Source organism: Marmota monax, unplaced genomic scaffold (genome assembly GCF_021218885.2).
Source record: "Marmota monax isolate L192 unplaced genomic scaffold, Marmota_monax_Labrador192_F-V1.1 WCK01_AAM20220418_F8-fsc00020, whole genome shotgun sequence".
In the NCBI taxonomy this organism is placed as follows: Eukaryota; Metazoa; Chordata; class Mammalia; order Rodentia; family Sciuridae; genus Marmota; species Marmota monax.
Window position 1 is genome coordinate 15,638,476 of NW_026692912.1, and position 22,024 is coordinate 15,660,499.

Here is a 22,024-nt window from a genome sequence, read left to right on the forward strand (position 1 = left end):
GAGGTACAAGCGTGGTAAGTCGCTGGGCCCAGGGCACACAGGGAGGAAGAGCCTGGGAGTGGAGGATGGAACCCCATTGCAGCTCCTCTCATTTTTTACCACCAGAAAGTCTACTTTTCTCTGGGCAATTGGACCCCAAATCTCCATCTTGACCCCATCCCTCTTGCTAATAATCCCATGGCTCATGTCTTCTTGCCTGTCTAGGTAGTTACCAAGGGGCCTGCATCTGGTGTGGTGGGAAGGCTAAAGCTGGCCCCAGCACCCTCAGGGGCCCAGTCCCTCCCCAAGTCTGCCCTGGCTTGCTCTGTCTCCCCGGGGCAGCTGGCGTGGGTCCCAGCAGAGCATGGGAACAGCTCTGGCATGAAGGGAGGAGGGGCACCCAGCAGGTCTCACCTCTCCCTCCTGGCATGGTTCCCACCTGGCACCCAGAGATGTCTGGGAGCTGGCACAAGGATCTCAGATCCTTCTGCCAAGCCTTCTCACCGTGATGCCCACAGAGTGGTGGGGTATGCTGGGATAACGGAGGAAGAGGAACTGTGGGTGTGTACTGTGACCTTGGCCCTGTTCCTTGCCCCTTCTAGGTTCTGTCTACCTAGCTGTGAAAAAGAGGATCCAGATGCTAGGATTCTGTAAAGTGTCCAGCTAGAGCATCAGACCTGTCCCTGGAATTTGAGTTAGGAAATCTTTGGGGAAAAAAGAGAGAGAAATAAAGAAGCCTCCTGCTAGCTGAGCACCTACTGCATGCCAGCTCCATGGTATTGAAGCTTACAAACCCTTATGGGATGTTTTTGTTGTTATGCCCATTTTATAGATGAGAATACTGAGGACCAGCAACAGTTAGTACCTTGTCCAAGGTAACACAGCTAGTAGGCTGTGAAGTCTGGACTTAAACTCGGGTCTGGACTTGAATACTTACATTGATTCTTGTGGAGGAGACAATGCCGACAGAATGCCCCAGAGGGTAGAGTCCCGCCCATGGGGAAAGTATATCCTCCCTGTTGGACCTGGGACCTGTCTGAGGGGTGGTGAGAGTCCCATCCAGGGAAATACGTGCAGGCTGGACTGTTCAGGCTAGTCGCTTCCAGCCTCAGTTCTGCCCCAGGCCCCGGCTGTCCTCAGCTTTGCCCACGGTCGGTGATCCTCAGTTTCCTATCTACTAAATGAGCGCATTTCTGGCACCGACTGGCTTTAAAAGGCCAAGCGCCTTGAGGGTCTCAGGTGGAAAGCCGCCTTAGCGACAATCATGCAATAATTAATAAAATGTTTTGGCTGGGACTGGAGCAGAGGAAGTAAGCGGCCGCGGCCCGAGGTGACAGCTGGAGGGAGGGGCGGGGCGGAGCCCCGGGATGGGTGGGGAGGGGGCGGGCCGGGTGGCCGAGCTGGGGCAGCCTGAGGACGCACCCGCAGTCGGCCGTCCGCTCGCGCGCCCGCAGCTGCCCCGCGCCATGAGCCGTGAGTGGGACCCCGCTTTCCCGTGCGTCCTCGCGGCCTCCCGGCGGAGCCTTGAACGCCAGGCTCAGCCCTGTCTCTCTCCTCTGCAGGGAGGAGTCTCTCGCTCCGGTTTCCGCTGCTCCTACTCCTGCTCCCGCCGTCTCCGGTCCTGCCGGCGGACCCTGGGGCGCCCGCACCGGGTAGGCGGCGCCCTCCGCGCCCACGGGAGCGCCCGGTGCTGCGCCCCTGGCTTGGTCCAAGCCCCTCGTCTCCCCTCCAGCGGGCACAGCTTCCCCTTTCTGGGCAGCGCCTGCGAAAGCGGAGGGGGCCGAGTCCGTTGATGGGATGGAGACCCCCCGGGGTGTGGCCGTGGCTGGGGGACTACCAGGCTCTTTTCGCCGGACAGGGGATGGTAGGCAGGGAATCGTGCCGGCGGCAGAGGGGCAGCAGGGACAGCCCCTCTCCAGACCCCTTACCTGTTCTGGGCCCCAGCTGTGCAAAAGCCTGCTCCCCCGGCTAGCCCGCCGTTTCCTGCAGGGGCCTCTTTTGCAGGAAGCGCTGAGGCAAAAGCTGGCCGACCAACGAGTTCCCTTTCTGCAGCCTCTAATTTTCTGGGAAATTATCCTAATTCCCAGCCCCAGTAGAGAAGGTGTCCCCTGGTGAAGACCCCACTATATCAGCCATTCCGCGAGGATGGGAGGTGGACATTCATTTACAGAGCCAGGATTCTCTTCCCGGGGTTTAATCCTCCCTCACCTATGAGGTCTCCATTGAGCAGATGAGAAAACTGAGGCTTAGTAGGTGCAGACACTCCCAGGCTCACATAGTACATGGCGGGCTCAGGATTTGAACACAGGACTCTCTGACTCCAGGCACTCTGCAAAGTCTTTCCACAGAAAGCTCCCCTTACCGGCTGCTGGCAGTGCCCGCCCCAAACTCTTTTGATTTTATCACCAAGTACTATGGGGAAAGTCAAGTTCTATGCAGTTCCATCCCTCCCTCCCACAGGCATGAGCCAGGTGAAGGAATTCACTCCTCATCCAGCCAGTCTTCCTCCCCCAGCTTATACTGTGTGTGTGTGTGTGTGTGTTTGTGTGTGTGTACCTTTGCACACTCGGAATGCAGCTACCCCCACCACCTGCCTGGCCCATCCTTCTCTGAGTTCCCATTTCCTGTATGTAAAATGGGACTAAGAAAGGACAGGAAAGGAGGGGGGTGGTCTTGCTTTCTGCCCCTATGCTTTAGGAACTTGGTGCTCAGAGGAGAGAGGAACGGTTTCTACATGGGCTGTGAGTTGGACCAGGTCTCTGGTTGAGTTGATGGCATTGGGGAAGCCAAGGAAAGGATGGAGGCTCTAGGAAAGGATTTGGGTCAGCAAAAACCTGGTTTGTGGAAAGAGGAGAAGGAAGATCCATGTGGCCAGCACTTTACAGTTTACAAAGGCTTGCTGTGGGCATCGACTTCTGTGGAATTCACAACAGTCCCGCGAAGGAGATGTGTTTGGCTCATTTTATGGAAGAGGGACTGGAGGTCCAGAGGTGGTGAGCCCACTCGTCTGAGGCCCCACAGTGAGCTGGCAGAGCAGCAGCCTGACCAGGCTGTCTCCACGATCTATTTTGCTAGTCCCCAGATGAGCCCAGTCCTTTCTCTAAGGTCCCATCTGACCCCATCCAGGCCTCTGGGTCCAGCCTCTTTGTTGCTTGTGCCTGTTGTGGGGGATGAGATGGAGTCCGTCTTGGGGGGCAAGGCTGTGCCAGAGGATCCGTAGTGCTCAAGTTTATCCCTGTCCACTCCTGGATTTTTCTTGGTATCATCTTCCTTGCTAGGACAGAGCACTGATGACCAGAGATGCACAAGAAGCCACAGCCTGAGCCACATATATATGTATAGTTTTAACTTTTTCTACTTGTTAATCATAAGCGTTTCAACAGAATTGCTCTCTTCATTCCCGAGGGCTTACTTCTGTCAGTCTTTGGCTGGGGCTGGGAGACATAGGCTGGAGGAGCGCACAGTCTGATGGGAGAGACAAATGCTAACAGCGGTTTATCCAGGGGATCAAGGGCCATGGCTTAGGAACGCAAGGGGTGGGGCTTAAGAGTAGTTGAGGGGGAGTAGTTGCCTCTCAATGTGAGGAATTGAGGAAGGCTTCTTGGAGGTGGTGACATTTGAATTGGACGTTGAAGGAGGTGGCAGGTGGGAGAGACACCAGGACTATGGTGAAGCACTACAAAGGTCTTTGTGGTAGAAGCAGTGGCATGAGCCAAGGTGCAAGGAACTGAGAGGTAGATGGGAGAGTAGGGAGCCATAGGACCTGAGGCAGGTGCTGGATGACAGGGCCTACAGATGCAGCATGAGAAGCTGGGACCAGAGCTGAGGGTCATTGGGAGTGAGAGAAAGAGGATGGATGAATGACTTGAGGCAGGACTGGAGGCCCAGGAACCCAGTCAGAGGGCCAAGAAACCCAGCAAGGCTCAAGGAAAGAGTGGATGGCCGATGGGGTGCAGGGCAGGAGGTTTGGATGCCCTGTGAGTAAATTCAAGCCCGAGCTACCCGGGCATCTGCCCCAGGAAGTTGAAGTCTGTGGCTTTCTAATCCCAGAGGAGGTCAAAGGAGACAAGAAATGAGAAGACCAGGCTGCAGACTTACCCAAGAGGGCAGGTGTCCGCAGGGAGTGTGGCTTCTGCTCTATGTAGGGGAAGAGATGGGGCCCAGCTCGGGGTCGGGGGGAAGGCTGTGTCGGGGGGCTTTGTAATACTCAATTTCATTCCCTCCAGCTCCCGAGTTTGGCTTTGTGACCTCTTCCTAGGTAGGGATAGATTGGGCACGACCTGATACTCGAGCTGTGTGCCAGGTGGGGCAGCCAGGGCCAGCTAACCTTGGCATGTGGGGTGGGGACCCAGCCTGTGCTGGCTCTCTCTCTGCCTGCAGCCTGCTGCTCCCAATCTCCAGTACCAGCTGGGCCTGTGGGCAGGAGGGGCTTCCTCTCTAGCGGGGCTCCTCCAGCTGCCGGCTAGGCTGTGAGGGCCTCGAGCTGCCAGCCCAGCGAGGTGTAGGGCTGCCCGGGGCCTGGCCACTCGGGGCCAGTTTTTCCCTTTGGCTGTCAGGCCCGTGGATTTCTCTAAATATTATTCTTAGGGGATTTGGGTGCAGCCTCTTCTCTTGCTGCCTGCCGCCTCCACATCCTGGAGGACTTGGTGTTCCCTGGCTGTGCCTGTCTCCTAGTCACGCTCAGCCCTGTGTCCAGAGCCCCAGCTCTTGGGCTGGGGGCATTTTCTTGCCGAAATCCTCGGAAGGGCTCTGGAGCCAGGTGGTCCTGGACAGTGGTTGTCTGCGGGAACGTAGCCCGGCTTGACCTCCAGGCCCGTGTGTCTATGGGCAGCCTCAGGGTCTCTGCCCTCAGCGAGAGTAGGGGGTAGAATTCTCTGCTGGCAGGACGTGGAGATGACATTGATGAGAGTGATGGAGAGAGCTAGACTGACTCCACCTACGTGTGTGTGTATGTGGCGGGGAGGTCAGGGAAGGCTGCCTTTGAGCTGCCTGCTCCATCACCTCAGTAGGACATACAAGGAAAATAAGGCCCTGAGTGTTCAAGGGACTTGAAGGACACACAGGACACACAGCCAACAAGAATAGTAACTTTCTAATTTACCTTTCCTGTATACCTATGTGGTATACCTGGCCTGTGCTGGGTGAGGGAGATTCAAGGTGAACTAGACCAGTGCCTGCACCTCCCCACTTGGAGACCTTGATGGAGGGGTGTCCTGTATTGAGCACGGAGCTGGATTGGAATGAAAACATGCAGGATTGAAGCTAGACTCAATGAAATCTTCCATATGAATAGGTCCTGGAGGTCTGGTTGCATCAGGAGATGGCGATCACTGGGGTCTTGGTTTTGCACATTCAGGATTTTCAAGGGTTATCTTGAAGGAACAGGGACGAACCTACCTCACCAGTGGTCATTCCCAGCTTGTGGATCAAAGTGACTCTCCTTTCCCTTTCCTCCCCAGATCTAGACCTGGGCACCTCCAGGAGTGGGAGGGGAGGCGAGGGAAGAGAAAGGGCTTCAAGCCTTGGCTCTGCAACTTGGAAGCCAAGGGGCTCCGGCAGGTCTCCAGCCTCCTCTGGGCCTGTGTTCCTCATTGTGCAATGGGGAGGCCTCCCCGCTCCTAGGGAGTGCTGGGGAGATAAATGGGTGTAGGAATGTAAGGTCATAGACTTGCTCAGCTACAGCCCTGGCTTCCTAGCCCTACGGTGACAGTCCAGCTGTGGTCAAGCAGCACCAGTCTCCTCCCTGACACCCTGGGGCTCAAGGGCTCTTGTCTTCACTGGGCAGGAGTTTTCTTGTCCTGGGAAGCTGGAGTTTATGGAAACAGCTTGGGGAGGAGAAAGGAGAGCTGGGATGGGGAAGGAGGGAGGGGTCCTCCTGGCAGGGGCGGGGCCTTGTGTGGGCAGCCACTGAAGGTCCTGAGCGCCCAGGAGGGGCAGAACTGGGGGCACAGCAGGAGGCCTTGCCTCTAGCCTCAGAGGGTAGGCTGCGAGGGTGAAGGCTAACCCGGGAGTGGCCAGTCTCCTCATGTCCTTTTATTAATTCCACAGACATTTGTTAAGCTCTGGCCACCTCATCTGGCTCCCTGAGTGACCGGATCCCCCTAGTTCCTGGGCTGAGCCTAGGCTGTGTGCCCAGCCTGGGTGGGGAGGAGGACCCTGGGGAAGGTGTGGCCCCCTCTTTTGGAAGCTTGTGGTGGAGAACAGCCAGGAGGAGGGAGAGTGGGAGGAGTAAGTGTGGGGACATTGGGGGGAGCTTTGGGGGACAGGGTGAGGGCTCCAAGGGAGGGTCCAGTTGATGGGGAAGAGACTCTGGAGGATCAAAACCTGGATGAGGATGGAGAAGCCTTTGGTTGTTGGGTGGTGAGGGAGGGGCTGCGGCAGCATGCTTGAGTTTCAGGACCCTGTTGAGAACCCTGCTGTGGTGGAAATGGGGACCTGGAGCCCAGGGGAGGCTTGGCCTTAGCCCCATGCACCTCTGGTGCTAGAGAGCCTTGCTATCACTGGGAGCTGGGCAGTGGGGAGCTCCAGGGGCTACTGGGCAGGTGAATTGGGCAGGAGGGATCAAGGAGGAGCATCCCGGCGGGGAGGGGGACCACATTCCTGAGCCAGCTGGAGTACCGATCCTGAGCCCCTTTGGCCTTTCTGGGTCTGTGGCCATGGGAAGGGGAGGCCCCTTCCCTGGGTCTTGCCTGCCAGGTCTGCCTGTGGCAGCCTGATAAGGCCTTTCTGTCCAGCCTTCTTCCCCTAGGCCCCTTCCTCCTACACCCCCGCTGGCCGCAGAGATGCCATTGTGAGACTGTGGGGCATCACTAGGGCTTAAGCAAAACGTTTTGCATGAGTCTTGCTATTTTTTCTTGTGTGTGTGGGGGGTGCTGGGGGCCCTCTCAGAAGGCGGTTTGGGTGGGGGGCAGGTAGGAGGAAGCTGCTGCCCAGGCTAAACCCCGTGCTGTGACGAGAGGCCATGGAGACTGGAGGGCCAGGACTTGCCCAAGGTAGTGCCCTTTGACCCTGGCACCCTGCGCTGACTGACCGTCTCACACCAGTTTGCTCTTACTTTTGCTACCTTCTTGGCCCCCGCTGATCAGTTGCACAAAGAGTAAGAGTTCCCTATACCATTGGCTCCGAGCCCAGTTAAAGAAGTGTCTGCAGAAGGGTTTCTGGTATTTTCTGCAGAAGGCCAGGAAAGGAGCCTCCTGCCAGGAGCCAGGAGTCTAGGGTCTACCTGGTTCTGCTGTGTGTCCTTGGCCAAGTCTCCATCTCTCTCTTAGCCTTGGTTTCTCCTGCTGAGCAGGCAAGGGGGACTCTGTGAGGTGGGGGGTGGGGTGGACCTGAATAAGCCTCAAGAGTCTAACTTTGCCACTAAAGAATCACTGAGGTGGTGTAGATTTGAGCAAGGTCAGGGTGGGTGGCCACAGGGATCTGGATTAGATGCAGGGAGGAACTTGGGGGTTTCTCCAGGAGGAAGGAGGCGGCTACTGAGCTCCACTCACCCTCTCCGGAGACTTCGCTGGCCATGTCTCTCCTGTTCCCTTGGTCCATGACCTTCCTCAGGATCTTAGAGTGCAGACAGGACCCTGACAGGTCAAGACTGGGCCTCTCAGGAATGGGGGCTGAGGCATGTGGGGCATTGGAGTTTCCCTTCTCTCTCTAGTGCACACTCTGTCCCCAGGGTCTGAAAAATTTCCCTGGACTTGCTGTCCAGCCAGCGGGGGCGGTGGGGGAGTGAAGGAGAAGGCATGGTCTGGTGTGACCGTTGTCTGCTATCCTCTCTGGCTTTCCATTTTTCTGGCCTCAGTTTCCCCTTCTGCAAAGTAGGCATTGTGATGGCAGATCTCATTTTTTTAGTGTCCAGGTGCTCAGAAATTGGGGGCTAGTTTGGAAGAACACCCCCATCTCTGTCCCCTTTCTGAACCCTACAAACCCCGCTGTTGGTGCTGGGCTCTGACTCGGCAGGAAGTGATTGCTCCCTGAGCCTGTGGCCACAGCCTCTTATCAGCTATTTCCTAGCCTTGGCAACAAAGCTGGGGGTCTGGACTCTTCCTCTGCCCCCTTTGGTGGCAGCAGGGAGGAAGAGGGGACTATCCCTTGGGACCCAATGTGGGCTGCAGCTGGGCCTGGAAATGCAGAATGGGGATTTATGCTCCTGGTTGTGGGAACTGGGGAGAGGGCACCCTTAGGGGACGGGACGCTCAGTGTCCACAGAGAGGGGCTACCCCTGATTTAGGACAGAGCTGCAACCCAAGTCCATTCCTCGGGCCCCTCACTCCCCCTTAGGGCTGGATGGGTTAGGAGTCCCCACATGGTCTTTGACACGTGTTTCTCACCCACAGTGAACCCCTGTTGTTACTATCCGTGTCAGAACCAGGGTGTCTGTGTCCGCTTCGGCCTGGACCGCTACCAGTGTGACTGTACCCGCACGGGCTATTCCGGCCCCAACTGCACCATCCGTGAGCCAGGCCCCCACCCCCACCCCTCCTCTCCTCAGCTTTCTTCTGCCCCTGGACCCTCCTCCCAGACCCCGTTTCCTGTTCTCATCTCTGTCCATGGCCACCTTCTCTTCCTTGCCTGGCTCTACCCTCTCGCTGGCCTGGCTTCTACATGAGCTTTTGCTCCTGGTCTTCCCACACTCCTTGGTTCTGGCTCTGTGGGAATTCTTTACCCCCTCCCCGGCCCTGGCCCCTGGCCCCACATCTGGTTTTGGCTCTGTCATGTCTCCATCTTTACCCCTGTCCCACCAGTACTACTCTGTTCCCTCCGGGCCCTCATTCCCAGTCCCTACCTGCCACCTGGCTACTTCTGGTTCTGCCGGCAAGGCTGACTGACTGGCTCCCCCCACCCCTGCAGCTGGACTCTGGACCTGGCTCCGGAATTCCTTGCGGCCCAGCCCCACTTTTGTCCACTTCCTGCTCACGCACGGGCGCTGGCTCTGGGAGTTTGTCAATGCCACCTTCATCCGAGACACGCTCATGCGCCTGGTACTCACAGGTGGGTGTGGGGCAGGGCCTCCCTAATCGGAGGAGCAAGAACTCCTGCCAGTTCTTGCGATTCTTGGCATCTGATAAAGGCAGCGGGTGGGGAGACTCTACAATGCCAGAGAAAACAAGCCCCAGCCCAAGAGGAGGAGGGAAGGGGGTACAGCTGGGGTGTGAACACTGTTGTCACCATTATTTTCACCCTGCAGTGCGTTCCAACCTTATCCCCAGCCCTCCCACGTACAACACAGCGTACAACTACATCAGCTGGGAGTCCTTCTCCAATGCGAGCTATTACACCCAAATTCTGCCCTCTGTGCCCCAAGACTGCCCAACGCCGATGGGGACCAAAGGTAATGGGAAGGGGTGAGGAGCTGTACCTGGGGATTGTATGGGGTGCTCAGTTCTCCTCGTTGGCAAAATGGAGGTAGAAGAGCAATTATTGACCCATTTCACGGATGGGTAGACCAAGGCAAGACAGCTGACACATCCAGAACCAGGGATGAGGACAGGAAAGGACAGCAAAGGGTTAGGCCTGAGGTCACCTAAAAAATGTCAGAGGCAGAGAGAGACCAATGTTTCCCTATTTCCAGGGTACCTCTCTGCCTGAACCTTATCTACTGATGAGGGGGACTCTGCTGGGGTAGGGGTGACTTGATGAGGAAATGTGGGGAGGAGTGAGTGGGGTGCTGTGTTGGGTCCTAACTTTGTGTTGGTTCTTTACTAACGTAAATCATTCCCATGCTTTACCAGGGTAAAGTTCAAATAAGGTTAGGGTTTTTCTTTAGTTGTCCAAGACCCACTTGGCCTCATTGGCAAGGGTCTTCCTTCTAAGACCTTCTTCTCACTCCATCCTTAATGATCCAGAAGCCTGGGGGTTACTCAGTTCAGAGTTATTCAGTTCAATTCCGCTTCAAGAACAAGAAAAGGAGAGAGGCTCATCATTCCACCACTGCTGTTGCTCCAGTTCCCACCACATGGTGTCGCTGCTGAAGCTGTTTCTGTGCAGCCTGGTGGCCGTACTTTTGCAGGTTTCAAGCCTTGCATAGGTATTGAAGTCCTGGCTTGGGTCTCTATGGCTTTCACGCACATGGTTAGCTACTATTCCCAAAGCATAACTTATTTTCCCAGCACACCTGGATCTTGCCAACACTGCTGGAATCAATTTTTGCCCATTGTCAATGAGTGAGGATTCCAAATTATGGGTCATGAACCACTCCCTCTAACTTTCCTTTTGTTGATCTTCGTTTGGGGTACTTGATATCTCTTTCTGTCAGAGAAATCCAGCTGGCTATGTCATTTCAAAGAGTTTCCATTTTCTGTAATCTTCAACATTGAGTCTTATATGAGGTGTGGTGAAGGGACACCTTTATCAGAACATTAAAAAAAAAAAAGAAAACCAAAAAACTATTATTCCTTTCTGTGAGGGGGATTTGGTGCCAACTCATAATTAAGGACTCTCAGTATGTATTCTCATAATGACAGGCACCTGCTTCATGATGATTTTTTTAAGCCTCAGACAGAAAGTCTGGCATCATGTAAATTGGTTGGCAAACTAAAAAGCCTGCCAACCAAATCCAGCCCGCCCTCTGTTTTTGTAAATAAAGTTTTATTGGAACACAGTCACATTCATTTGTCTGTGGGTTATCTTTGGCTGCTTCCCTGCTATTTGGTTTCCTACAAAACTGAATAGATGAGACAGAGACCATGTGGTCTGTGAAGCCTGAAATATTTATTACCTGCTTTTTTTTTTTTTTTAAAGTTTGCTGACTCTTGGTCAAAAAGATTCAACCTCACTAGTTCTCTGTCATGATTACATCATCTTAGGAAGTTCCTCAAATCCACTTACAAAATAGGTATCATTTGCCCTATTTTACAGATGAAGAAATTGAGGTTCAGAGAAATGAGATGATTTATCTATGTTCACATAGTAAGAAGGTGTCATTACCAGTTGCAAACACAGGATACCTTGCTCCAGGGCCAGGAATTGAGTCCTGTGTGTGGAGGGGGGTGGTTAATTTTTCATTATGGAAAAATTTCAAATATACACAAAAGTCAAGAAGAAAGTTTAATGAACTATGTACCCATTTCCTAGTTTCAGTACTACAGCTTTCCAATCATATTGCATCTATTCCATCTTAGTTTTCATTGAAGTATTTAATTTTTATTTAAAGCAGATTCCAGATATCAGTTTCAAATATCACCCATAAATACTTCTACGTCTTTTGATAGAGAGGGTACAGGGACTGCTGTGGGTGGGGAGGTGGTCCAGAGGAGGCTGCTCTGGGTGTCCTGCTTGGGCCAGTTTGCTTGGTGAGCCCAGAAATCCCTAGGTCAAGAAGACCCAGACAGGATCCGGGCAGCTATATTTCCTACCTCTGCCACCAGGGAAGAAGCAGCTGCCAGATGCCCAGCTCCTGGGCCACCGCTTCCTGCTCAGGAGGAAGTTTATCCCTGACCCCCAAGGCACCAACCTCATGTTTGCCTTCTTTGCACAACACTTCACCCATCAGTTCTTCAAAACTTCTGGCAAAATGGGTCCTGGCTTCACCAAGGCCTTGGGCCATGGGGTGAGTATGTAGGAGGGGCTCAGGACTGCTGTGAACCTATCCTGGTACCTGCGGGTCATTACTGGTGGGGCAGGTCTCAGGTGATGTGAGTGGACCTCTCTCTGTCCTCAGGTAGACCTGGGCCACATTTATGGAGACAATCTGGAACGCCAGTATCACCTGCGGCTCTTTAAGGATGGGAAACTCAAGTACCAGGTAGTGCTGGGCCTGGGGGTGGGGCGGGGGGAAGGGTCTCCCATGGTCTTCCTGGCACAAATTACTGTGGGGAAGGGTGAGACATGTCCGCAAAGGGCCAGCCATGGGAGCTGGAGATGTGTGCCAGGAGAAGAGACAGTAAGTAAACCCTGGGAAGGAGTGCCAGTCACGCAAACCAAATGAGGAACATTCCTGGCACCCTGTGTCCTGCTGGGAGGGGTTTGGTTGTCTGTCTCAAACATTTGTAGTTTGCATTCATTCATTTAATTTTTCCACAATATTAATTGGGCGCCATGATGTGCCTTGCACAAGTGATTGAGCAGTCCTGTCATCAGGAAACCTCAACCTGTCAGGGGCCACAGACATAAATGCTAGGAGGTAAGTTCCATGAGAACTTCCTGTCTAAACTAGCAATGTCCTACAGAAACATAATGTGAGCCACATAGGTAATTTAAATCTTCTAGTTGCCCCATGAAAAAGAAGCAGGTGTAATAGATTTTAATAGTATATTTACTTGATATGGTATTTCTGAATATTATTATTTCAACATGCAATCAATACAAAAATTATTAATAAAGTCCTCAGCCAGGCACAGTGGTACACATCTGTAATCCTAGGTACTCAGGAGGCTGAGGCAGGAAGATTGCAAGTTTGAGGTCACCCTAGGCAATATAGGGAGTGCCTGTCTCAAAATAAAATTTTAAAAAAGGTTTGGGGATGCAGAAGTGGCAGAGTACTTGCCTAGCTTGCACCAGACCCTGGGTTCAACTCCTGGTATTGAAAAAAAAAATCTTACACTACTCTTTTAAAACTAAATCTTATAAAATCTGATGTATATTTATACTTGAAGAATATTTTAGTTTGGATGCTAAATTTTCACTGGTAATATCTGTATTTAGATTCTATAAAATTTATAGTTAAGTAGATTCACATAGCCAAATTGTTCTCAACATACCTAAAGATTTTACAATAGTTGCAGTATCAGTTTTAAAATTTAAATCTTAATCTAGTAAAAATCTAAATAAAATTTAAATTAGATTCAGTTCTTCATTCACGCTAGCCAAATTTCTAGTACTTAAGATCTGCACATGGCTAGTGGCTACCTTATTGGATTTTGTAAATCTAAATGAGCAAAAACCAAAACAAAGTTTTGAATCTTTTGGACTAAGAACAGTAGTTGGCATGTAGTAGTTCATCAGTTTTATTTAATGAATGAATTAATTAATGAAGGAACTGCCATATAACCATTTACACTGGTAACAGCTGCCACTAAGGAGAAGCTGTGGGTGCTTTTAGAGTGTTCAGAGGTGGGGAAGGCTTCTCTAGGAAGTTAGGAATAAAGAGAGAATTGCATAAAAGGGAGGAGGGATTAGGGAGGCCAAGCAGGGGTAAGGGCTCTCCAGGTAGAAGGTTCAGTGTGTGCAAAGGCTTGGAGGCAGGAAGCAGCTTGGGTGACTTGGAGGGGATGTAAGATATTTCCTGAACCCAGCAATCAAATGTAAGATTCTGAATGAGGGTGTTTATATCTGCAGGGGGCCATAGTAAGGATTTCTGATTTCTAAGATCAGAGAGAGGACTTGGAAGGGTTTCAAGCCTGCGAGGGATATTAGATGTGAGTCTTTTAAAAGGTGGTGCTGACTTCAGTGTAGAGAATGGACTATGTGGGGTAAAGAGTGGACACAGGGAGCCCATTTAGGGAGTGGAATCCGGGAGGAAGATGAGGGTGGGTTGGACAAGGGTGGTGTTCGCAGAGTTGGCGAGCAGGAGCCTGATTTGAAGAGAGGTTCGGGAGGTAGACTTGACAGCCTTGGTAAAGGTCAGGCAGCAGCTGAAGTGTGGGGGTGGGGACTTGGGCGCTGCGGATGCCCCGCCCCCAGGTTGCCAGGCAACTCCATCCCACAGGTGTTGGATGGGGAGATGTACCCGCCTTCGGTGGACCAGGCTCCGGTGTTGATGCACTACCCACGGGGCATCCCGCCCCAAAACCAGATGGCGGTGGGCCAGGAGGTGTTTGGGCTGCTTCCCGGGCTCATGCTCTATGCCACACTCTGGCTGCGTGAGCACAACCGCGTGTGTGACCTGCTGAAAGCCGAGCACCCAACCTGGGATGATGAACAGCTCTTCCAGACCACCCGTCTCATCCTCATAGGTGAGGCCTCCGAACAAGCCCTGCCCAGGATGGCCACCTGCTCAGTCCTGAGACACAGGGCCGGGGTTAGAATCCTGGCTCTTCTGCTTACCTGCCGGGAAACTGCTTGCAGGCTGCTCCAGGTCTGTGAGCCTCAGTCCTGGAATCTGTACTTGGGGGCGGATCATGGTTGAAAGGGTGTGCTGAGTTGATGAATGGGATGCACCTAGTAGGTCTGCAGAGAATGGGTGACTGTGGTGTTTGATGATGAGCTGAACTGAGTGACACACGGCACATTTGATTAGCAGCCCCCCAGATGCACACTTGGTGTCCCCAGCACACACAGGGTCAAACCCCTGCTTGCCCAGCCTTCAGGCATCTTCCTGTTTCCTGCTCTGCATGTGTCTGCTTTTCTGGAGTTGGGCAGCTTCTAGGTGACTCAGGGACAGGATATTTTTGTGTTCCCTACGGGGGCGAGTCTGCAACCTAAAATGTCAGAAGGCTTCTTGCCTGGGAGCTTAGCTCCTCACACCCCTGTCCAGACATGGTCTCTCTGAGTCACCAGTAGCCAGCCCCTGCCCCCACTTCTGGGCACTACTGGGCATGACTGGTCCCAATTATAGTGCCTAATTCACTGGAGCCTAGAAGGCAAGAACTGCCCGAAGAGGGTGGAGGGGCTGATTCCAAAGTTCCAGCCCTGAAGAGACCTTGACCAGAGAGGGCAAGAGTAAGGCTGGAGGCCCTCATTGCACTAGCTGGTTCTGAAGGCCAAAGGCGGGAATCCTAGGGCACTGCACATCCAGGGCTTCATGTAACTCCACCACAGTTAAACGTTATTGGTTTGAACCAGATAAGATTACACTTGTGAAAATTAAGATTCAGAGAGATTAAGTGAATTTTCCAATGCCACTCAGCAGAGGGACACTTGAAATAGGTCTGATTCAATGAATATTGTTATCCTGAGATTAATATACATTTTACAGATAAGGAAAGAGAGATTAAACGAATCTTCAGAGAGATTAACTAACTATCTTGGTCTGAGTCTACAAATGGCGAAATTAGGATTTGGACCCAGGTCTGCTCATTCCAAATTCTGTGGCTCCTGTTCAGTTTACTAAAATCCAATTTGTGTTTAATGGCTAATTGGTCAAAATATTAGTTTATTTTAATATCTAATTGGCCCCAGTTTTTATTTTGTTATGGAATGTTCAATTTGCTTCTTCCCTGATATTTACTATGTAGCTGGTTCCTGAGAGGGAAAAGGAAAAAAAATCTATCCATAAGAATTCTTATATATAAAAACCTATAAGAAATGTATTTTTTTCAAACATATTCACGGAGAGGCTCACCTTCTGTCCTTAGGGTCCCTCCTTTGGTTGCTGTAACAGCTGTCAGGGGGCGTCTCTTTGAAGTCCCCTCCAGGGTGCCAGTATAGAGAGCCCTCATTAAGTCGAGCTCTACTTATCTACTCCAACCTATTTTAGTGGGCTGTGGGAGGGTGGTCACCCATGAGTTGCAAAACCAAACCTTGGACACCTCCTTTGCATGTTCAGCTTACGTGGGACTAGAACTTCCCTTTGGGATGTGGGAGTAGTGGTGTTTCTGTCTTGGGACCTTGGTCAAACCTGAGAAATAGACAGTTCTATTTTCATACCCTGTTTCAAGGAGACAAAGTGGAAGTGGCCAAATAAAATTAGCAACAATAAGGATACCATAGCAAGCAGCACTTTTTGTGAGTGGGCATGCTTTGCCAGCCAGGTATCTTGTCACTGTGCTCTCCTGACCCGATTTCTAATCCTCCCCTGCGCAGGGGAGACCATCAAGATTGTCATTGAGGATTATGTGCAGCATTTGAGTGGCTACTTCCTGCAGTTAAAGTTTGACCCAGAGCTGCTGTTCAGAGCCCAGTTCCAGTACCAAAACCGCATCGCCGTGGAATTCAACCAGCTCTACCACTGGCATCCGCTCATGCCCGACTCTTTCAAGGTGGGCTCCCAAGAGTACACCTACGAGCAGTTCTTGTTCAATACCTCCATGCTGGTGGACTACGGGGTCGAGGCCCTGGTGGATGCCTTCTCTCGCCAGAAAGCTGGCCGGGTAAGCCTGGGAGCCATGTGGGTGGGTTCAGGAGGGCTCTGGGCTCCATAGACCTGGGTTCAAATCCCAGTTCCTTCCCCTGTAAAGTGGGGGTGTTGTCACTTTAAAAGGATGATTATAGGCATTCCTTCATGAATTGTCTTGTTCATTTGTTCATTTGATAACACCAGACATTATTAATGCAGGTGCTGAGGATATACTGATGAACAAGACTGATGTGAGTCTTGGGTCCTTGTTCCTTTGGCATTTACACCTCAGAAAGGGATAATCATCCTATGACAGTTTAACATTATTTGAGCACTTGCTGTATGTGAGGCATGGTGCTCAGTGCTGTTCTGATGTTATTAGAATCATACTTGCAATTGAGGAACAGGACATCCAGGGTATAGTAACATGAGAAAAATCTTGTACATCGTGTTTTTTAGATCCACACTTCTGTCATGGACTGAACTCTATCTTCCCTCAAATTTGTACAATGAAATCCTAACCCCTCAAACTTCAGAATATTTGGAAATAATGTCTTCAAAGAGTTGATCAAGGCTAATGAGGAAATTAGGGTGGGCCACAATCTAATATGATTGGTATTCTTCTAAGAAGAGATTAAGATTTGGATACACACAGGGGGAAGACTGTGAAGATGTAGGGTGAAGATGGCCTTCTGCAAGCCAAGCAGAAAGGCCTCAGGAGAAACCAGTTCCCTGACAATTTTGTCTTGGACTTCTAGCCTCCAAACCCTGAAGAAATAAATTTCTGTTGGTTGAGACACTCAGATTAGAGTCACTCAGATTGTCTTGGTAGGAAGCTGTGGCACCATATAGACTTGGACTTCCTTCTGGGATTTCAACTGGAGTTAGCACATGCTGCCACCAGCCTATGGTGGTTGGTTTATGGCCTCTGTTCTTTGTGGGGACACAGATGTGAATAGAGACAATAACCCCTGTGTGAGACTGTGTGGTTTCCAAAGAATTTATTAAGAATGACCTTGACAATGCACGTGAAAGACAAGACAAAAGGGCAACAGAAATGCACTGACTCTCAGGATATTCCAAAGAGCATGAGAAGTGATCAAATCTGGCTTTCCCCGAAAATCATCTCACAAGGCCACTCTCTGGGGGGGTGACCATGTGACCAACACTCCAACTGCTTTGCATCTTTTCTGTCATTTATTTTACCATAATCTATCAGGTAGATGCTTTTACCTTCCCCATTTTTGCATATGAGGAAACGCAAAGTTAGCTCAATAACTGCCCAAGGTCCCTATGTTTGTCTGGCATAACAAAGTCCCCCACAAACTGGGTGGCCTAAAACAACAGAAATGTATTCTTCCACTGTTCTGGAGACTAGAAGTCTGAGATTGAGGTAGCAATAGGGCCATGCTCTCTCTGAATGCTCTAGGGCACCATCCGTTCCATGTCTTTCCCTGAGTTTCCGGCAGTTGCTGACATCCTCAATGCTCCTTGGCTTATAGGTCTATCAGTCCAATCTCTGTCTCTGTTGTCACCAGTGTTGTCCCTGTGTCTTTATTCTCATCTTACGAGGATACCGGAACATAGACTTATTGGATTAGGGCCCACCCTAATCAAGTATGATTTCCTCTTAACTTGATGATTACATCTATCTGTAAAGACTGTACAAATAAGTCTCCACTTATCAGTGAGGGATACCTTCCAAGACCCTCAATGGATGTCTGAAACTTCAGATGGTACTGAACCCTATGTACACTGTTTCTTCCTATATATACATACTTAGGATAATGTTCAATTTATAAAATAGGCACAATAAGAGGTATATCGTAATACTAATGATAAAATAGAATATCTATAACTGTAATAAAAGTATGTGAATGTGGTCTTCTTTGTCTCTCAAAATATCTTATTGTACTGCACTCACCCTTCTGCAATGGATGAAGTGAGATGAATGACACAGCATATGATTCAGGGTTAGTTTTCTACAGAAGGGTTACTTGAACATAAGCACCCTGATATCGTGACAGTTGATCTGATAACCAAGAAGCTGTTAAGTGATTGACTAGCCAGGAGCTCAAAGTGTGGATATGCTGGACCAAGGGATGATTCACATCCTGGGCAAGACTGAGTGGGGCTGAGCTAGATTTCATCATGCTACTTAGAACAGCACGCAATTTAAGACTTATGAATTGTTTATTTCTGGAATTTTCCATTAAATAGTTTTGGAGCAGAACTGGGTAAGGAGGCAAATGTATTCCAAATAAGGTCCCATTCATAGGCACTGCAGGTTAGTACTTCAGTGCACCTTTTGGAGGGACAAAATTCAACCTACAACAGCATGACAACTTGTAAATGTTTGAGCTGGGATTGGTACCAGCCTCTGCTTCCTTTGTCTGCTTTGCTTCAAGCTGTTTAGTTTCATTCAACTGTGTTTTTCTTTTTTCTTGACCAATTATACTTGTTCTGTGGAAACAGACTTGTCTCTTTAGCATTCACATTGTCATTTCATCTGAGCCGTAGAGTTTTCTTTAGACCAATGCTCCTCAAATACTATAAATTGGAATCTTTTTCTGGAGACTTCTTTCCTTACCTCATCAGGTCATCTGGGCTTTGAACCTTATTTCTCTCCTTTTATACAGGATTATACCATGTGTTGATGTGACTCAAGGGAGTGGGGAACAGTGCAGCTTTTGAGAAACTGTAGAGGTCAGCTTCAAAACTGAGGAAGCTGAGAATCTGAAGGGCATAGCATGGCAGAGCTAGGCCAGACCCCCAGCATCATCATGGGCTGAGCCAAGCTCTCTGTCCTCACTTGGAAAGAACTCATGAGGTTCTTTCCTAAGGCCTTATGCAGGCTCCCAGATGGTCTGGCATGACTCTCAGACCAACAGCTGCGCTTGTCTCTTGGCAGATCGGTGGGGGTAGGAACATAGACCACCACATTCTTCATGTGGCTGTGGATGTCATCAAGGAGTCTCGAGAGATGCGGCTGCAGCCCTTCAATGAGTACCGCAAGAGGTTTGGCATGAAGCCCTACACCTCCTTCCAGGAGCTCACAGGTGAGCAGCCATTTCCCAGCCATAGCCCCTGCCCTGGAGGGACTTGTGGTAAAGTGAGAGAGACATCAGGGAAACAGAACGGGACAACACAGGTGGCTAGCACTGTGACTGTGGGCATAAGTGGTGGCAAACGACCCCACTTGAGGAGAGAAGGTGACTTCAGCTGGTTTGAAGGATGAATAGGAATTTTCCAGATGGAAAATAGAGGGAGAAGCATTTAGGTAGGAAGAGCAAGAGCAATTAGCAGGTGCCCACTGGGTAGAACAGTTAAAGATGGGACTTGGTGGTGGGGTGTGCATTGGTGCCAAACTGTAGACTCTTGGATCTTGGATTTCATGCTAAAGATTTTAAGTTTTATTCTGCCTCAAGGTTCCTCAATACTCATTTATGGACAGCTGCATAAGAATCACTTAGAAATATTATTAAAATACCAAATTTGGCTGGGGTTGTAGCTCAGTGGTAGGGTGTGTCTTTAGCCTGCTCAAGGCCCTGGCTTCAATCCTCAAAACCAAAATAATCAAAACTTCACTTCTTGGGGCTGGGGTGGTGGCTCAGTGGTAGAGTGCTCACCTAGCATGCATGAGGTGCTGAGGATCGACCCGCACTGGGTTTGATCCTCAGCACCACATAAAAACAAACTAATATATCCACCTAAAAAACTAAAAGATACATAAATAAATAAATATTTTAAAAAATTCACTTCTCAGATACTCTTCCAGGGATTCTGGTGTTCAAGAATCTGCATGCATGTGTATATGCGCATGTTCTCTCTCTCTCTCTCTCTCTCACACACACACACACACACACACACACACACACACACACCCCTTTCCCCCTAAGATTCTCAGATGTTGGAAACCCTTGTCACAGATGATGAGGAACCACTGGAGCAGGGTGTGACATGCCCCCTGTACAGTGCCTTATGGAGAACAGGTAGGGAAGCCCCTTGCTGCCTTCCCTTGGTCACTGTCTGTGAACATGTGGGTCTCAGAGTGCATCCTGGGAGCAGTGGATGAGTTCCCCATGATCCCAGAAAAGCAGTCTTTGTCATTCTTTAATCTCTCATGACTAGTGGTCCAGAGGGGCAGAGAGAAGGCTGCCACTGGATGTCTGTGTGAACTTGGACATGTTACATTGTACCCTTGAACTCTAGTATACAAAGGGGCTTGGACTAAGATAAGGTCTTAAAATCTACCTGAGAAGGAAGCCACATAGACCACACACTCTCTATTGTAAAGACCAGGTATTTTGGGCCCATAGTTGGGGGATGAATTGCTTGAGGTCACAAGCACTATGGTGACAGATCTAGGTCCCTAGACTCTTTCTTCAGTAGCCATTCCTTTCCTAAACTCCATCCAGGATGAAGGTCAATTTGTATTTTTCTTTCTGACCCTTTCCCCCAATTCCAGAGAGAACAGATTTTGTAGGGCATCTGCTCAGTTGTTCAAATTTTGGAATTTCCATTGTCTCCAGAAAGAGACAGGCCTAGAAAGTTCCCTCCCAAGGTCAACCTCAGTGGCACTATGACTCTGACTCTGGCTTCTCCCCATCGTAGGAGAGAAGGAGATGGCAGCTGAGTTGGAGGAGCTGTATGGAGACATCGATGCTTTGGAATTCTACCCGGGGCTGCTGCTTGAAAAGTGCCTACCGAACTCCATTTTTGGGGAGAGTATGATAGAGATCGGGGCTCCCTTTTCCCTTAAGGGTCTTCTAGGAAATCCCATCTGCTCTCCAGAGTACTGGAAACCAAGCACATTCGGTGGCGAGGTAGGCTTCAACATTGTCAACACGGCCACACTGAAGAAACTCGTCTGCCTCAACACCAAGACCTGTCCCTATGTGTCCTTCCAAGTGCCAAACTCCAGTCAGGACAATGGACATGTTGTAGAGCGACCATCCACAGAACTCTGAGAGGGACTAGGAAGCAGTCTTTTGGAGGGTAGGGCTTTGTGCTTGTCATTCTAGAATGCTGAGGTCAGGATTGATATTCCAAAATGGCGGTTTGGGGGTTTGGCCTTTGAAGTGTTGGGGTTGACATTTAGAACTTTGGGTCTCACCCCTTCTCTGGAATATGATGATTTTGTCACTCTAGAATGCCAAATTCCTTGTTAACCATTCAGAATGTTAGGAGTGGTTCTCATTTGGCCTGTCAGAACACTGGGTTTCTGGTTGACAACCTTGAATTTCAGATTTCTGGGAATATAGGCATTCTAGATTATAGAGCTCCTTATGAAATCTTCAGTAAGTTAGGGGGTTCTTATTTTGCATTCTAGAATCTGGGTGGCCCTCCAGAATGTTGATGGTATGATTAGTGATTCAGAATGTTGTGCTCCTGGTTGATGACCCAGAACAGAAGCTGGTCCTGACCTGAACGTCTAGACTGTTAATTTGATTAATTTTCCTGTTCAGTGAGATAGCCGTAGACCAGAAGGACCTAATGACCAACTAGAATGCACTGCCTGAATGTGTTCTTGCACGGAGGGGCAAAGAAGTGGGGTGTTCTTCTTGGTACCCCCACTAGGAACCTGGTCCAAGGATATAGAGAGAACAGATGGGCTTTTCCATGCCATTGGTTGGAAGCCACTCGAGCTCCGTCCCCATCCAGGTCTTGACTCATGGCAGCTGTTTCTCATGAAGCTAATAAAATTCTCTTTCCAAAGTTACCTGCTATGTATCTCTTGTGGTCTCATTCCCCAAGTGCAGAGATAACACCAAAGTGGCTTTCTTTTTGCCCCAAGCCAGGTGTACCAGAGGTTCTCCATGGGGATCCTTGGGGCTGACCTTGAATACACTTGAATACCTCGGTGCTTCATTTCTCCCTGTGGGTCAAGCACTTCCTTTTTTCCCGGCCACTCTTCTAAAATAACCAATTCCTCAGCACTGGAGATGTCACATTCTGTTCCCACCAGTTGATTTAAACAACTTCCTCCCTGACAGAATAGACAACAGAGAGGAGAGGCCCGTGGGGAGGACAGCACGACCGTGCACCAACTCTGTACACCTGATTCTTATTTATTTTCAACAGTATGATGTGGGTGAAGTAATCCCCATTTCAAAG

General features: G+C 50.2%; 1 protein-coding gene across 1 annotated transcript; it reads left to right on the forward strand.

The window, feature by feature from the left end:
* The first annotated feature begins 1,370 nt into the window (after positions 1 to 1,370).
* Positions 1,371 to 21,629, forward strand: Ptgs1 (prostaglandin-endoperoxide synthase 1). Its single transcript, XM_046451871.1, has 11 exons — positions 1,371 to 1,452; positions 1,542 to 1,631; positions 8,310 to 8,426; positions 8,824 to 8,964; positions 9,161 to 9,304; positions 11,340 to 11,521; positions 11,633 to 11,716; positions 13,619 to 13,865; positions 15,655 to 15,941; positions 18,819 to 18,966; positions 20,522 to 21,629. The coding sequence occupies exons 1-11, from the start codon at positions 1,446 to 1,448 to the stop codon at positions 20,875 to 20,877; spliced, it is 1,803 nt and encodes a 600-aa protein (XP_046307827.1). The 5' UTR covers positions 1,371 to 1,445; the 3' UTR covers positions 20,878 to 21,629.
* The last annotated feature ends 395 nt before the right edge of the window (positions 21,630 to 22,024 follow it).

Excerpts from the sequence above, each read along its gene's own strand:
- Ptgs1 (XM_046451871.1), top strand. Across the intron at positions 9,305-11,339 it reads AACGCCGATGGGGACCAAAG|GGAAGAAGCAGCTGCCAGAT; the intron begins GTAATGGGAAGG and ends CTCTGCCACCAG. Across the intron at positions 13,866-15,654 it reads CACCCGTCTCATCCTCATAG|GGGAGACCATCAAGATTGTC; the intron begins GTGAGGCCTCCG and ends TCCCCTGCGCAG.